The sequence below is a fragment of the Mustela nigripes genome, chromosome 2 (assembly GCF_022355385.1).
Source record: "Mustela nigripes isolate SB6536 chromosome 2, MUSNIG.SB6536, whole genome shotgun sequence".
NCBI classification, from domain to species: domain Eukaryota; kingdom Metazoa; phylum Chordata; class Mammalia; order Carnivora; family Mustelidae; genus Mustela; species Mustela nigripes.
The window spans coordinates 4,180,690-4,197,615 of record NC_081558.1 but is presented as its reverse complement, the minus strand read 5'-3'; the positions used below and the strand labels follow the sequence as shown (position 1 = coordinate 4,197,615).

The 16,926-nt window shown below is 50.8% G+C and overlaps 1 protein-coding gene across 3 annotated transcripts in view; it reads left to right on the top strand.

Moving 5' to 3' along the window:
• The window catches only part of RFX2 (regulatory factor X2), an 89,022-nt gene that overhangs the window by 43,369 nt on the left and 28,727 nt on the right, over window positions 1-16,926 (top strand). For 2 of the 3 annotated variants that reach the window (XM_059388782.1, XM_059388781.1), the window contains exons 2-5: window positions 7,438-7,550; window positions 9,058-9,147; window positions 11,126-11,205; window positions 12,910-13,171. In XM_059388782.1, the coding sequence (XP_059244765.1) occupies window positions 7,446-7,550; window positions 9,058-9,147; window positions 11,126-11,205; window positions 12,910-13,171 (537 nt within the window). In that variant the 5' untranslated portion in view covers window positions 7,438-7,445. The remainder of the gene's footprint in view (window positions 1-7,437; window positions 7,551-9,057; window positions 9,148-11,125; window positions 11,206-12,909; window positions 13,172-16,926) is intronic. The other variant, XM_059388783.1, reaches the window with a different exon arrangement.

The following is a 16,926-nucleotide window of genomic DNA, read 5'->3' as shown; positions in this document are numbered from 1 at the left end:
CTGCCTCTCTGCCTACTTGTGATCTCTGTCTGTCAATTAAATAAATAAAATCTTTAAAAAAAAAAAAAAAAGAAATTTCAGTTTGGGGAAAATTTTGGTTCTGTCATTTTCTACATGGTTTGTGGAGTTTTATTTCATTTTTTTCCTTTATTATTTCCTTTTTCTGCTTCAGTTCAGTTTGCTTGTCTTTTTGTTGCTTCCTAAGGCTGAAAACTTAAGTGATTGATTTTTAAGCCATTTTTTCTAATTTGTTTATAAAACTAAACATTTCCTTCTAGGAACTTCTTAGCTACATCCCTAAATTTTGATATATGGTGTTTTCATTATTAATCAGTTCAAAGTATCTTCTAATTTCCTTTATACTTTATTCTTTGCCTATGGGTTATTTTAGAGGTGTTTTTTAAATTTTCTAAATATTTAGCATTTTTCTAGACATCTTACTGACCTCTAATTTTTTTGTCTTATTGTATAATTCAATCTTTTGAAACATATTGAGACTTGTTTTGTGGCCCAGAATATGACCTATATTAGTATATATTCCTTGTAACATTTGAAAAGAACGTGCAGGTTTGGTTGGTTGTGCACTATAAACGTTAGATTTCAGCGGTTGATAGTGTCACCCAGATAAACCATTATTGCTGTTTTTGTTTATTCTCTGTCAAGATTACTGAGAGAAGAGTGTGTAAAATCTCCAACTGTGACTCTTTATCTATTTTTTCCCTTAGTTCTGTTAATTTTTTCTTTCTGTATTTTGAAGCTATAGTACTAGGTGCTTACACTAATATAATGATTATGTCATTATCAGTTTATGAGGATGAAATGTCCCTCCCTCATTATCTCTAGTAATATTCCTTGTCTTGAAGGAATTTTGTCTCAGTATTATAGCCACTCCAGCTTAATTAGAGTTTGCATGCTGTATCTTTTTCCATTCTATTACTTTCCACCCATATGGGCCTTTATATTTAATAAGTATTTCAGGGGGCCTTGGTGGCTCATTTGGTTGAGCATCCAACTCTTGGTTTCACCTCAGATCATGATTTCAGGGTCATGGGATTGAGCCCCATATGGGGCTCTATGCTCAGTGTGGAGTCTGCTTGGGGTTCTACCTTTCCCTCTCCCTCTGCCCTTTTTCCTTACCCCCCATTTTCATATGCTCCCTCTCTCTTTCAAATAAATTAATAAATAAAATCTTTTAAAAATTAAAGAAGGTTTCTTTTAAAAAGGCAGCATATCAGGGGACCTTTTTTTAAAAAGCTGAGGCTGACCATTTCTGTCTTTTCATTCAAATTTTAATCTATTTATACTTAGTGTAATTATTAATCTATCTGAATTTAGGAAAGCCATTTTGCTATTTGTTTCATCTTTTTTTTTCCTATGTTCTTCATTGGCTGCCTTTTTCTGAGGACAGATATATTTAACATTTCATTTGCTTCTTCATTATTTTTTAAGCTACATGTTTTGGGGTGTTTTTTTGTTAGAGATTACCTCAGGGATCTAAGGTGATCTTAATGTATACAATGTATAATGTAAAGATACATCTTAAAGTATCTTTAATTTATCACAAATAAGACTACTACATGTAAAATGCAAGAACCTTGCATGTCTAATCCTATTTACCCCTCCTCAGTCCTGTGCTATTATTGTTGTATAGTTCACTGCTGCATGTGTTACAAAAACACACAATGGAGTGTTATAATTTTTTGTTAAATAGATGTATTTTAAAGAAATTAAGAGAAGAAAAGGAAAAAAATACACTCCTTTGTAATTACCCACATAGTTATAATTTCAGGTGATTTTTATTCCTTCTTGAAGACACAAGTTTACCATTTGGTGTTATTTCTCTCCACCCTAAAGGACTTGCTTTTGAGTTTCTCATAGTGTAGGCAACAAAATTTCTTAGGTTTTGTTTATCATAAAATGTCTTTAACTCACCTTTCTTTTAAGAGTAGTTTTGCTGGGTATAGAATTTTAGGTTGACAGCTTTCCCCCACCACTTTAAATATGTCATCCCATTGTCTTCTGGTCACTGTTGTCACTGATGGGAAGTTGGTTACCATCCATACTATTATTCTTTTTCATAAAAGATGTAGTTTTTCTCTGGCTGCTTTCAGAATTTTCTTTTTCTTTCTTTTTTTTTTTTTTTTAATTTTAGCGATTTAACCATGATACAGCTGATTTGGTTTTCTTTGTATTTATCATTCTTGGGTTGATATCTTTTGCCAAATTTAAGAGATGTTTGGCCATTCTTCAAATATATCTTTTTCCTCTCCATTCTCCTTTTCTTTTGGGACTTCAGTTTCATATATGTTAGATTGCATGTTCTGTTCATTTTCCTCAATTTTTTCCTCCTTTCAGTTCTTCAGTTTGCGTTCCACTGATTTCTCTTCAAGTTCACTAACTCTTCCTTCTGCCATCTCTAATCAGCTGTTACGTGTATCAATAAATCTCCCTTTGAGTTATTGTACTTTTCAGCTCCAGAATTTCTACTTCTTTTTTTTTTAACAGTTCGTCTTCCACTGACATTCCTGTATGTTCCTATATTGTACATATAACTTCCTTTAAGTTCTTGGACATATTTTTAGTAGCTGCTTTACCTGTACCACCTGAATTGTCTTGGTCTGGTTATAATTCACTCCTCCTCTCTTTTTCTTGGGTATGGGTCATAGCTGTTTCTTCTCATCATCTGTGGTCTGTATCAGACCCTGGATATCATGAATGCTATGTTGTGGAATTTCTGGATTCTGCTGTGCTCCCTCTGCTAGTGTTTATCTTGGCTGGACTCAAACCCTGTCCCTCGTGCGAATATCTTTTTCAGCAGCAGCTGAAATCTCCTCTTAGTTTGTTAATCTTTGAGCTGCTGGGTTTCCCCCCAAACCCCTGGTGTCTTCCCCACACAATTGTGGTTTAGTAAGTTGGCTGAAGATTTGGATGGACTCTAGGCAGATCTGGGGGCATGCCCCCTATATGGCTCTCTCTCTTTCAGGATTTCCTCTTAATATTCTGAACTCTCTCCTCTCACACTCAAGACAACCAGGCTGTTGCTTTCTGCACTGAAGCATTCATGGACTGGGGCGTGCCCCTGGCAAAAATTCAGAATCACTGGTCTGACTGTGGCAGAGTTCTTTCAAGGGTGGACTCCCTGGCAGGCTCTGCCTATCTCGGCCACCCTTGCCCCACTGTGTCTTTAAATTGTGTGTGTGTGTGTGTGTGTGTGTGTGTGTGTGTCTGTGTTGTGTGTTTTAATATTTTGTTCAGATTTTTTTAAAAGATTTTTATTTCTTTATTTGACAGAGTGAGATCACAAGTAGACAGAGAAGCAGGCAGAGAGAGAGGAGGAAGCAGGCTCCCTGCTGAACAGAGAGCCTGATGTGGGGCTTGATCCCAGGACCCTGGGATCATGACCTGAACCAAAGGCAGAGGCTTTAACCCACTGAGCCACCCAGGCGCCCTTGTTCAGATTTTTAAACTATTATCTACAGGAGAGTTAGTCCCACCAATGCTCTACAGTTACTGAAAGCCAGTGCTGTTGGATGCCTCTTAATAAGCAATTAAAAAAAAAAACACACACCTTAACTTTGATGTGTTAAGGGCCCTTGATTAATGGCCCCAAATAAAAAAACAATTCAGAGAAATACAACTCAGGAAACTGGATCAGCTTATAGGCAATGTATGACCTTGGTTATCTTAGATGGGTAGGGAAGGATTTCATGCCCTCAACATATGGAAGCAGCCAGGCTGGCCCACATGGCATCTGTCAGTCTGTCTGTCTGATGCTAACATTAAGGGATGTGTTCAGGGGGAGTAGAACAGTCAGTCTCAAAAGGTCATTACATATCCCAGGAGAGTCCTACACAGCCTTAAAATAACCAGGTAGGTTGCAAATGACACCTTTTTTTTTTTTTTTTTTACATCTGGTTTTATATTTCTTTTTTTTTTTTTAGATTTTATTTATTTATTTGACAGAGAGAGAGAGAGAACACAAGTAGGCAGAGAGGCAGGCAGAGAAAGAGGGGGAAGCAGGCTCCCCACTGAGCAAAGAGCCTGATGCGGGGCTCGCTCCCAGGACCCTGAAACCATGACCTGAGCCAAAGACAGAGGCTTAACCCACTGAGCCACCCAGGCGCCCCTGTAAATGACACTTTACATAGACTCTACCTGCAACACCGTGTACCATTCAGTATACTGTGGTATGGGCTGTGCTACTAAGGAGACACGGAGGGATTTATTCATCTGGTAAATATTTACCAACTGCCCGGGTCATGCACGGCCCTGAAGCACTACCCAGAAGCCATTGCACGGGATGCTTTTGTCCCAGCTGTGCTCCTCATAATATAGGTCCCTGCCTGAGGTTCCCGGGGCTGTCGTTCAAAGTACCCCAGCCTGGGGGGCTTGACCCTTCACAGTTCTGGAGACCTGAAGGTGCCGGCGAGCTGTGTTCTCTCTAGGGAAGGAGCCTCCCTGCCTTCTCTGGTTTGTGGCGGCCGGAGCCATCCCTGGCTTCCCAGTCCTGTTGCTGCACCCCGCCCTCTCCGCCTCCGCTGTCACGTGGCCTCCGCTGTCACGTGGCCTCCGCTGTCACGTGGCCTCCGCTGTCACGTGGCTGCCTTCCCCACGTGTCCTAGTCTGTCTGTCACAAGAACACCGTCCTTGGGGGCGCCTGGGTGGCTCAGTGGGTTAAAGCCTCTGCTTTCGGCTCAGGTCATGATCCCAGAGTCCTGGGTTGGAGCCCCGCATCGGGCTCTCTTCTCCTCAGAGAGCCTGCTTCTTCCTGCCTCTCTGCCTACTTGTAGTCTCTGTCTGTCAAATAAATAAATCAAAATCTTTAAAAAAAAAAAAAAAGAACACCGTCCTTGGATTTCAGGCGCGCCCTACTCCGAATGAGCTCCTCTCGATCCTTACCTTGATTATATCTGCGAAGACGCTCTCTCCAGATGAGCTCACATTCAGGGACTAGGAGCGGCCCTGAGTTTCGGGCGTCACCGTTCAACCCACTGCAACTCACCAGAGTGACTTGTCCCTTGTGCCCAAACTCCCGTCTTCAGTTCCAAGGGCTGTAACCTGGCTCCTGAGTTTCCAGGATTTGGGGATTTTCTTCGTGACTTTCTAGGCTTCGGGCGCTCTGCTGTCACTTCCCACCACACGCTAATGCATTTGTCTTCACGGGCCGGCAGCCTCATCCTCCTAACAATGCGGGTCATCCCTTGTGGCTCCTCCAGTTCTGGCATGTTGGGGAGATGGGGCCGCAGGGACTCCGCCCTGGACCCCGGGGCGGTGGACCCCACGGTTTTGAATCGAGGCCGTGCCATTTTTCTACCCATGCTCCAAACCCACATTGCTTCACCAAACCCAAATTACACGAACCAAGGACCAGCAGCCATGGTCTGTTGTCCAAACCTGGCCTGTCGCCCTTTTTTTCTAAATGAAGTCTTACTAGAACACAACCAGGATGTGTGTGTGTGTGTGTGTGTGTGTGTGAGAGAGAGAGAGAGAGAGAGCAGGGATCATTCTTGTGCCAGGACAGCAAAATCTAGTAGTGGTAACAGGACCAGATGTGCCTAAAGTCTTTGGACCTTGGCAGAAAAGCTTTGGCGACCCTTGGCCTGAACACCGTACACTAAACAGGTGGCAGACAGCATGCGGCAAACAGCATGTTAAACTAGGAAGTACACTCATGTGAAAACCTGGCATGATCTTGAATAACTTCTATTCTGGAAGGTGCATTCTGGCCCCAGTGAGCCGAGCATGGGCTCACTCTCAAGCCTCATGCTCTCCCGGGCTCCCCTGATTTTAACAAGACTGAGACTTTGAAGCACAGTGATTTCTGCCTGCAAACAAGCCCCTGGCCTCTGAGTCAGCTTTCTCCCTCCGTCACCAGTGCATTCTCTCCACAGAGAGCCCAAGTCCAGCAATTTCCTCCCACTGCCGCCAAAGTGATGTGGGGGGCGGGGGCAGGTGACTGGTTCCGACGTTGGGGAGATCTGTAAATAAGACCTTGACTGAGCAGCTTCCTACAGAATGATTCCAAAGGTCAGTTCTGTCGGGAAGGCGCGGAGAGTGGGAGACCCAGGAAATACACATTGGAAATTCTCTTCCTTCCCTGGCAGAGAAGAAAGCAGGGAGGCCAGTCACCGCGTGGCTCTGGGGACATCTAGTGGTCAGGACGGAGTCAGGGAACCGGGAACCCCCCACAGGCACAGGCCACACCTCCACGGATCCATCCAGTGGCTCTTGTGGTACCAAAGGCTTTGGTGGGGGGGAATGGGCAGAGTCCTAGAATCTTCCTCATTGGGGAAGATGGGGTTAAACCAACACTCAGAGATTAAACACCTGCACCCGGCTCTCTGCTTGCTTCTGTCATCAGGAGAGGTGGGCTGGGAAAGCTTATGTGAACTTCTGGCGTCCGTCCTGGGCCCGCGGTGTGTGCCGTGTGCTGCTCTCAGGCCTCCCCATGAGGCAGAAGTGGGGAGACCACTTGATAACGGGGGGCGGGGGGCGGGATGGGGCTGCACCTGCCCACAAAGCCACGCCCTCTCCACAGTTCGCATATTTAACAGCTTCTCAAGGGCAGCTGCTTCTTAAAAAGCCAAGACCATTTGCCTGTGAGCATTTTCATAGACTGATTGTTTTGTATCCCCTGCCACATTATCTTGGTATGAAATGAGTCTTTCGGGGCGCCTGGGTGGCTCAGTTGGGGAAGCCTCTGCCTTCGGCTCAGGTCATGGTCCCAGGGTCCTGGGATCGAGCCCCGAGTCAGGCTCCCTGCTCAGCGGGGGAGCCTGCTTCTCGCTCTCCCTCTGCTGCTCCCCAGCTTGTGCTCTCCCAGTCTCTGTCTCTCAAATAAATAAATAAAATCTTTTTAAAAAATGAAATGAGTCTTTTTGTATAGAATTTTTAAACTACCTTTCTGAAAGACATATGCATCTGGCTGCAAAGAAATACCCTTTTATGCTTTCTCGCGGGCGAGGATCTCTAGGAACAGAAGGCAGGACTTCTCTCCAGCGCAAGATAAAGTGCTTCTTCTTCTTCTTCTTTTTTTAAATTCATTTAAGACAGAGCATGAGCAGGGGAGAGGGACAGAAGGAAAGAGAGAGAGAAGCAGACCCCCCACTGAGCTGGGAGCCGGATGCGGGGCTCCGTCCCAGGACCCCAAGATCATGACCTGAGCCGAAGGCAGACGCTTACCCATCTGAGCCACCGGGGCACCCCGATAAAATGCTTCTTTATTCCCACTGTCTATCGCCTTTTCCCCCCCTTGAATAATGTCTGGAGATAGCTGGGGCTATCTCTGGGGTGCGGCAGGCGGGGAGCGCAGCTCTCTGGGCATCTAAGGAGCAGGGGTCAAGGGCGCTGGGGTCCTTGTGTAGGAACCATCCAGCGCCACTTAGGGCTTCGCGATGGCAACCCCTCTCCACTCAGTCTCTCTCCGCCTTTCTTTAGAACTGAGCATGCAGAATGCGGAGGGTGGATCCGATTCGCCGGCTTCTGTGACCCTGTGTCCATCGGCGGCAGCACAGGCCCCCGTGGCCCAGCCGGTACCAGCTTCCCCGCAGGTAACAGAGCAGCCGCCTGCTGCCTGGGGCTCGGGCTGTTCTGGGGAAACCAATGTGGCCGGGGAGGGGGATCGCATCCTCTTAGGTTCTGAAAAGCACCCGATCTGAAAATCAATACTTTCCCAAATTAGCATGTCTGTAGCTATTTGTTGAAAAGGTCCCACCAAGGACTCAAGGATATAAACATGAAAAGAAACCAACTTAGTCTGTTCTTACCCTTGAATGGAATTTCTCTCATACCTGGGAAATGTCCCTTTTACCCAGGAAGACTTTGTGGATAAGGCTACAGATTGGTTAGAGTTCTAGCATTCGAATGGATACGGGCTTGAAAATTTGCAAGGAGAGACCTGCTGCGTGAAGGCTCCTGACTTCCAGGCTTTTGCCGTGGGTGGAAATAGACCACAGGCCCAAACACAGAGCTGACATAAGACCACACAGAGCCGAGGGCAGTGGAACAGACTGGAAGCTTGGAGACGTGTGCAGAGGTCCACTGGGGCCATGTGACCCCTCACGAGCACGATTCCAGAAGTTAGAAGCATGACACTTGATGAAGCCAGAAAAGCCCCATCGTTCCTAACTCCAAGTGGTTCTTCATTTTAGAATAGCTAATCAGACTCGTTTAGCTTTTATTTCTTGCAATAAAGCAGCCCCCCCTGCCCCGCCCCATGGGCCTCGCAAGCCCAGGGTGCCAAGGGGCTGTGATCTTTCCCTGCCCACTCGAACCTGACCCATCAGCCCTCCACCCCTGGCTGCCTCGGCAGGTCTCAGACTCCTGCGGGCCGGGACCTGGCTGGCTGGTGCCAGGGCCCCACACGGCATCCCCTCCCCAGTTCCAAGCCTTCTGGCCCCGCTAGAGATGCTTCCAGTCTCCACAGCGGCCCACATGCCCATCCCCTGCCCCGCCCCCCAGGCACCGCCTCCGCTCCCCCTGCGAGACTTCCTGCTGCCCACTTGGGGCACTCCCTTTCTGGAAAGGTCCAAGCACTCATGCTCACGGGCAGCCCTGCCTTCCCTCAGCAGAAGGAGCCTCTCTCCTTGCCAGAGAGAGGAATTCCTGCTGCCTCGCCTCTCCAGGCGCACCCTGCCCGCTTCACGTCCCAGCCCTGCGCTGTCCCGCCCCGTTTCCCACTACGGCAGCCGCCCTCGGTCACCAGCCCCAGCTTGGGGCCAGGGCCGGGGAAGGCGATGTGGACAGCGGTGGGGGGGGGGGGGCCTTCTTATCACCAGACCTCTCAGCTTGGTGCCGGCAACAGCCGACGTCACCTTGCGGAACAGACAGACCCCAGGGAGGGAGAGCTGCTGGCGGCAGGTGGAGGTGCGCGTGCTCGTGCATGTGAACGAGTGTGTGTGTGTGTGCACGTGCGCGTGCACCCACATACCATCCTGTCCTCCTGTCAGGCCTGCTTGTGTTCCTGGAAGGTGGCGGTGCTCCGGCTGTAATCTGCGTTTGTGATAAGGACCAAACTTTGAGTCAAAGTCTAAATGTCCTTCTCTCCTTCCCTTTTAGAGGGTGTTGGTCCAGGCAGCGGGCTCGGCTCCCAAAGGGGCCCAAATGCAGCCAATCTCCCTCCCCAGGGTCCAGCAGGTGCCGCAGCAGGTAACCACGGCACAGGGGGCATGGGACACGTTAACCCCTAGCGATGTGGAGCCCTCTCTGAACGAGGCATCCTTTCCTGTTGTTGCTGCCCTTTTGTCTTTGATATCTTCAGTGCTTTGCCAGAAAGTTCTTTCAGAAGCTGTGTTTAAAAAAAAAAAAATCTTTTACTGCAGATAGTTCGCCACAGGCCAAGAAAGCTGACGGTCTTTCATCCATTCAGAGCTCCAGCATTCGGGGTCCAAGCCAGCACCTCGATAGAGCACTGGGGTACCGAGGTAGACACGCAGACAGAGAAGCCACGTTTCGGGACTGAAGGAACATGGAACTTGCTGGGGAAGGAAGCACGGTGCCCTCAGACCAGTGCCGAGACCCAGGATGTGCTTCTGGTGAAACCCAGGGGCCCGGGAACAGAGCTGTAGGCCCTGGGCCCCCAGCTACAAAGCTGCCCAGAGCAGCAGCTCAGGAAAAGCAGCGGCTTTTCCTTTTCTGGAAAAGGCCAAATAGCACGTGCTGCGGCTTAGCGGGCTGGCCACCCGCCACCCTGCCGAGCGCGGCCTCTGTCCGCCAGAGCGGCTGTGGACCGAAGCACGGGGGCACGGCTGTGGGGGCAACTTCATGCACAAGGAGAGGCAGGCCGGACTCCGCCAAGGGCTGGAGGTCGCCGGCTTGAGCTCGGTGATGTGCTGAATCCCGATCATGCGGGCCCTGGGAACCGGGCGCATTAGCTGGGTGACCGCGGAGACCAGACAGCACGCCCCTGTCCCTAGGGGGCTCTGGCTTCGATCGCTGGTGTGTTCAGAGGCACTGGTCTGAAGGCAGCTGGGGCAGGTTTCGGGTCGTGGGACAGAAGCAGAGGCTTCCGGGAGGCCCACAGGGAACCAGCGGCTCTGTCTCAGCTCCTTGAGGGAGACGCGAGTGGCGTCGTGATACCAGAAGCGTCCCGTGGGACTGGGCCTGCCCTAGCCTTTCTCTCTGGGCAACTTAGACTTGCAGAGTGATTCTGCGTCTCCCCCAGCCCGAGGCACAGCCTGGCCCCAGCACATCAGTCCCTGGAAACTTCTCGGGGATGCTCCCTACCCCAGGGGCTGGTGTGCCTCCTGTAGTGCGCCGGCTGGTCCTGGGAGGGGGATCAGCCCCAGCCTGCCGCTCCACAGAGGGACTTTGAGGCCGCAGTGAGCCCCGGCCCCTGGTTCTCTCACCCCAGAAGGAGGTTGGATGGGGCATTCGTTAAGGTTCCCTCTGTAGGGAGGGTGTACGTTTCTGCACACGGAGCTCGGGCATCCCCCCCTCAACCCATGCCCCCCACCCCGGCCAGCACCCTGTCTGCCGAGATGCTGAACTGATGTAGCCACAGGTGAGGGCAGGGGTGCAGCAGAAAGGGGCGGGGGGCTTCCTGGGGCTCCTCTCTGCCTCACACTGAATCCTACTCAGACTGAAGGTCTCCCCAGTGTGGTTCCAGGACCCCCGCCCCTCAGGAGAGGGGTGTCAGGACCACCCAAAGGGGACATCAGAGAGACCGTGTGCAGTATGACCAGCTCGAGCCCTCTGCCCTGCCAGGGATAAGGGGTGTCTGACCCTCCCCCCCACCAATGTCAGGTTCTGTCCACAGCTCTGGCTTCCGTCCAGCAGGACCTGCCCCTCTGCCCAGCGGCTGGCGGGTGGCAGGAACCTACCATCCCAGCTCCGCTCTGCAGTACTGGGCTCCCGCACCCCGGCCCGCCACAGAATGGGGGCTGCCTGCCTCGCTCCCCTAGGGAATGAGCCGCCGCGACCAGAGAATGCGGCAGAGCCATAGGTCGGGAGCAGCTCCGCGCCCGTGGGGCCTCTTGGGGACCAGCTCTCCTAGTTTCTTAGTCGAAGGGACGGCTGGGGCAGGATATCGGAACTGTAGGAGTCAGTGTTCACGAAGGGCGAGGGCAGGCGTGCCCGCCCCGCCGGAGCCCGCGTGCATAACGCCCGGTCCCCGATGTCGTTCCAGGTGCAGCCCCTGCAGCACGTGTACCCCCCGCAGGTGCAGTACGTGGAGGGCGGAGACGCCGTCTACACGAATGGAGCCTTGTACGTGCGTCTCCCCTCCCCTCGCGGACAAGCGTGGGCCACATCCAGAACTTTCCTCACGACTCCCCCCACCTCTTCCCATTTGGGCCTGTGTGTGCGGGAACTTCTCCACCTCCTCTGGGTGATGTTGGACCCAGTACAGCGGTCCTAGGACAGGAGAGCCCTGCGGAGACTTCAGAAATCACAGGCTTTTCTGGTTCTCACTTCCAGAAAAGGCAGGCTTTCCACAAAACAAAACAAAATACTCCCCAGTCCAGCCGTTTAAGCCCGAAGATTCCGTGTTCACAGTCCAGACCCCACTGCAGTCTCCACCTTCTCCCGCGTGCCTGGGTTCACCTCTGGCTCTTTGCAGTGTTGATAAAACTTGATTTTCTGTTTGTCAAGGGCTTCTAGAGAGTTCTACCGTCGAACTATGGGGTTCTTAGGGCAGAAAATGATACATTTTTCCATGAAGCTCATTGCGCTCCAGACGTGAACCCTTTGGTTCGTTTGATTCCCACGACCTCCTTCCAGAAGTTCAGGGGTCGGGTGTGAGGGTTGGCTGCGGTGATGGCCAGAGCTGTGTGCATCTCTGCCGCACAGCACCGAGACCTGCCGTGCACACGCAGACCACATCCATGCCTGGATGGCCCGGGAAACCCGAGCGAGGTCTGTAGGTCATCTCAGCGTCAACTTCCTGAGCTTGACCTTCTGCTCCAGTTAGATCGGCTGTCACCCCGGGAGGCGGGACAGAGGTGCAGGCCTCCTGGTCACCAGTCAGTGGGGCCTCCTGCCACTCAGAGGTGACTATACATGTCACTAAGCCTCAGGCACCACCTTTTCCTGGGGCCAGCCCTACATGAGTGAGCAGAACCTAAAAATTTGAGTCTCAAACCACAGGGTATATCACTTCATCCAAATGGGGAAGGAATAGCAGACAAATTCTTGGTATCACTTAGAAATTCTTTTTGTTCGGCAGTTTCATTTGGTGAACACTTTCTGTTTTGCAAGAATCACAGACTCTTTTTTTTTTCTTTTAAGATTTTATTTATTTGACAGAGATCACAAGTAGGCAGAGAGGCAGGCAGAGAAAGAGGAGGAAGCAGGCTCCCCGCTGAGCAGAGAGCCCGATGTGGGGCTCGATCCCAGGACCCTGGGACCATGACCTGAGCTGAAGGCAGAGGCCCCAACCCACTGAGCCACCCATGTGCCCCAAGAATCACAGACTCTTGAGGCAGTTGCTGACTGTGTGCCCTTGGTCCCGCCTCCCCAAGCAGTGACATCTGTGACCAGAGCACGATCCCAGGAGACTGGCACTGGGACGGGCTGTCAACTAGCTCCTGGGCCTCATTCACACGTAGCAGCCTACACACCATCGCGTGCGTACATGCGTGCACGTGCGTGAATGGCATGCGGTCGAGGTCATCCTACCCCGGGTACAGATGGCCTGTCACCACAGTGAGATACGGAATTGTTACGTCTCCACAGAGGAGCTCCCCCTGCAACCCCATTACACACTTAGAACTTTTCAGCAATAGTTTCGATGAGTCATCCGTGATCCTTAATATTTCCAGAAATGATCACTTTGAACTTCGTTTGCACCGCCCTGACCATTTCATGTCTGATTGACCCCACGTGCTCGGTCTCGAGGGGCTCCAGCTATGATGGGAAGTCTTGCCAGAGCCCCGTGGAGACTCAGAGGACGCCCTTCTCTCTCCCCGACAGACGGACGGCCTATGCCTACAACCCCGAGCCTCAGATGTACGCTCCCAGCAGCGCAGCTTCTTACTTCGAGGCCCCGGGCGGCGCCCAGGTGACCGTGGCAGGCTCCTCCCCGCCAGCGGTCCCCTCCCACAGCATGGTGGGCATCACCATGGATGTCGGGGGGAGCCCTATTGTCTCCAGCGCGGGAGCTTATCTCATCCACGGGGGGATGGACAGCACCAGACACTCCCTCGCCCACACCTCCCGGTCATCGCCAGCTACGGTATGTACGAGGCTCGCGGGGGCAGCAGGGTAGCCCCTGAGTAGGCCCCCTCCGCGGCAGGGATGGTGCGTGGAAGGCAGCCCGGGGTGCTGGAGCCAGAGCCCTGGCGCCTGCAAGGGCGTGTGATCCGAGTCAAGTCTCCACCCCTGGGAACCAGGTACTCTGTGGCAATCAGAGAGGGCCAAAGGCCCCCCCAACGCTGGGCACTGTGGAAATGACGTCTGAGCCCGGCCTCACCGTGCCAGGGGGGACTGCCATCGCTGGCGGCGCTCTCCTGGAGGCCCAGGGCCCATCCATCCGTGTGACCGCTGGAGCAGACTAGGCTCAGGGCTGTCCCCCTTGGGAACTGCACCCACTCATTGCCGCCACACTCCTGCCCCAGGCAGTTTCTGACCTGCCTTAAAAGTCTGTCTGCTCTTAGAGTCTGTTTTCCATGCTTACTTTTATCTTATTCAGAAAATTAACGCCGAGTAAACGAGACCCATTTTGGCGTGCAGCCCTGAGGTTTGACACAACAGCCTGGTCCCACCACCCATACCCCTGGCGATGCTGATCCACTGTCTGTCTCTCTTGCTCTGTCTTTCCGGGAGTGTTGCATACATAGAACATACAGTCGGTGACCTTCAGAGGCTGCCTCTCTCACTGGGTCTCTTTAGAGACTCCGTCACGTCGTCTCGTGAATCAGTGCTCACTTCTTCGCCGCTGGGTAGGGTTCCGTTGCCCCGCAGCTCGTCCATCCAGTCACCACTCAAGGGCCATTTGGGCAGTTCCCAGTTTGGGGTGATTGTGAAGAAAGCCTCACTATGCGCTCACGTACAGGTGTTGGTACGGACATATGTTTTCCTTTCTTTTGGATCGATACCTACAAGTGGGATTGCTGGTTCACATGGTAAGTGTACATTGAACGTTACTGGAAACCGCCAACAGTTTTCCCAAGTGGTTGTACCATTTTGCGTGTCCCCCCGGCCCAGTGATGTATCATCACCAGCACTTGGTGTTGTCAACCATTCTTCACTTTCCACGTTCTGATGGGTGCGTCGCGGTGTCTCACTGTGGTTGATCGGCATTTTCTTGATTGTTGACTGTGGTAAGCAGCTTTTCACCTGCTTGTTTGCCTTTCATTATATACCCTTTGGTGACCTCTCAGTTCAAGTCATTTGCCTGGTTTTTAACTGGGTTGTTTGTTTGCTTACTGTTGAGTTTTGAGAGCTCTTTATGTATCCTGGGTACAAGTCCCCCATCAGATAAGTGATTGGCAGATATGTTTTTGTGTGCTTTAGAGTGTCCTTTCATCCAAAATTGTGTGAAGTGTTTCCTCTCACTTCACTGTTGTGTTGGCTATTTACATAATTTTAGAATTTTCTACAGAAATTTTAGGTCGTCCTATCTAAATCTACAAAAAAATTCATTGTGAGATTTTGGTTAAGCAGCATGAGACCTGTAGATCACTTTGGGGAGAACTGACATCTTTCCCATGTCGGATCTTCCCATCCATGAACATAATATATTTTTTTCCATTTACTTGGATCTTCTTTGATTTCTATCATCAGCATTTTGTAATTTTTTGCATGCAAATTCCGTACATATTCTGTTAGATTTATTCCTTAATATTTTATGTTTCTGGAGCTATCGTATGTGGTGTTGATTTTTAACTTAGTTTCTAGCTGTTGATTTTTGGCTGTTGGCCTTCCATCCTGCAGCCTTGCTGAACTTACTTGTAAAAGCTACAAGACTTTTTTGTTGTCTGCAAATAGGAACAATTTTGTTTCTCCCTTTCCAATCAGGTTGACTCTCATTCCTCTTTCTCATCGTTTTGCACTAGCAGGACTTTCAGTATAGTGCTGGACAGGAGTGGCAAGAGTGGACATCTGTGCTTCATTCCCAGTCTTAGGGGCAGGTCTTCAGTCTTTCTCCGCTAGGTGTGACGTTGGCTCAGGTTTCCATGAATGCCCTTTTTCAGGTTGAGGAGATTCCCCTCTATCCCTCATTTTCTGCAAGTCTTTATCATAAATGAATATTAATTTTTGTCAAATGCTTTTTCTTCATTTATATGATCATGAGTTTTATCTTCTGTGCATTGTTACTGTGATGGATTACATTGATTGGTTGTCAACTTAGAAGATAACTTCATCTTTTGGAGTGGGGCTAACAATCTCCTGAAATAGAAGATGATGCTCCTGTCGCCTCCCTGTCCTTTTGGTCTTCGTGTGCTTTGGGGTCACCTGACATCAGAGAGCCCTCCTCCAACCCCGGTGTCTCTGTCCTCTATGTCCAGAGTGCTCCCCAGGACCCGGTTCTGTGGGCAGGGTGGAGAGAAGTCACTTGCTCTCCAGAGGCCTTAACGTGTGGGGCGGGCCCTGGTACACCAGCTTGCCCCGCGCCTCACTCAGTCGCTGTAGCCCACCAGGGCCTTGGCAGCCACAGGCAACCACACATGGCCTCCCTTGGAGGACTGGCTGAATAGACATGAGTTTCGAGCTGGTATGAGAAAGCATTCCTCACAGACCACGTTAACTATCACAGACACAAGAGGTTCAATGTCAATGAGTCAAATCAGTGCGTAATACCAGAATATCCTAAGATCATGGGTCACAGATTTCCTGAGAAACTATAGCACTCTCCATGGTCCACCCTGTCCTGTTGCAAAGAAGTGTGCAGCCCAGAGCCCGTGCAACCCAGCTACCATGGTTTCTCATCTGAGTTGCTTCAGAAGATCCATGTTTTTAAATCCTTCGGGAATCCGTGAATGGACTGTGTTTGACACCCCTCTCCATGCGAGCCCCGGGAGCGATCATCTTAGAAGGCAGTCCGATTCCTGACCCTGCCCACGCTGTGCTCTCTTGACTTGCTTCGGCATGGGAACATCTCACACGAGTGCTGCAGAGATCTGAGGGGCTTTCCAGGAGCTGAGAACAAGAACAGCCTTGAGATTGCAACAGAATTGCAATACGTCTCCTTGGCATCCCACACTTGAGGCCTGCCAGCTTTATCCATCAAGAGTTTGGGACCTTAAATCATTTCTGGAAACAGCGTGAATACCAGAGGGAATCACCCGTCTAGCCTCAATGAGAGATAGCAGACTCGGGGGGGTGCAGATTTTCTTGAGTCTTTATTTCATCAGTGTTACATAAATCTTAAAACCGAACGGCCCATACGAGGACTGCTGGATAAAACCGTCTGCTGTGGCACTTAGATGAACCACACGGAGCCTGGGTCTAAACCCAGAGGCTTGCTCTCGCTGTTTCTGCCCAGGAGTTGCCTTTTGGGTCATGTCGAGGGGACGCTGGAGGCTCTTGGGCTGCACGAGGTAGAGACCCTGCCATCCTGGGCTGCAGGAGGTCAGGCCATGCAAACACGGGCCACACAGCACGGACCGATGAAGACAACATTCTAACCAATTCTTACAATAAAAGGATATGCTGACCCAGGTCACGTTCCCCATCTGCGTGGCGTCTTTGTAAACTCTTCATTTCCAGGAAATCAGAGTCCTAGGTCACCAGTAGCGGCGGCCCTACATATTCAGATCACATAGAGATCAGGACGGTGTTCATCCTGGCGACTCCGCTCGGGATTGCCACGCACCAGGTCCATCAGCACATGCCGTGCCGAAGCCAGAAGGGTGAAGATTGAGGTCACCTCGGAGAACAGCGGCGGGCGGGTCCTGAGCTTTCTCAGTCTACGTTCTGCTACCTAAAGAGCTTGCGTCCGCTTCGTGGCACCTGAGGTGACTTTCAGATGTGCCCAGGACCGCACCA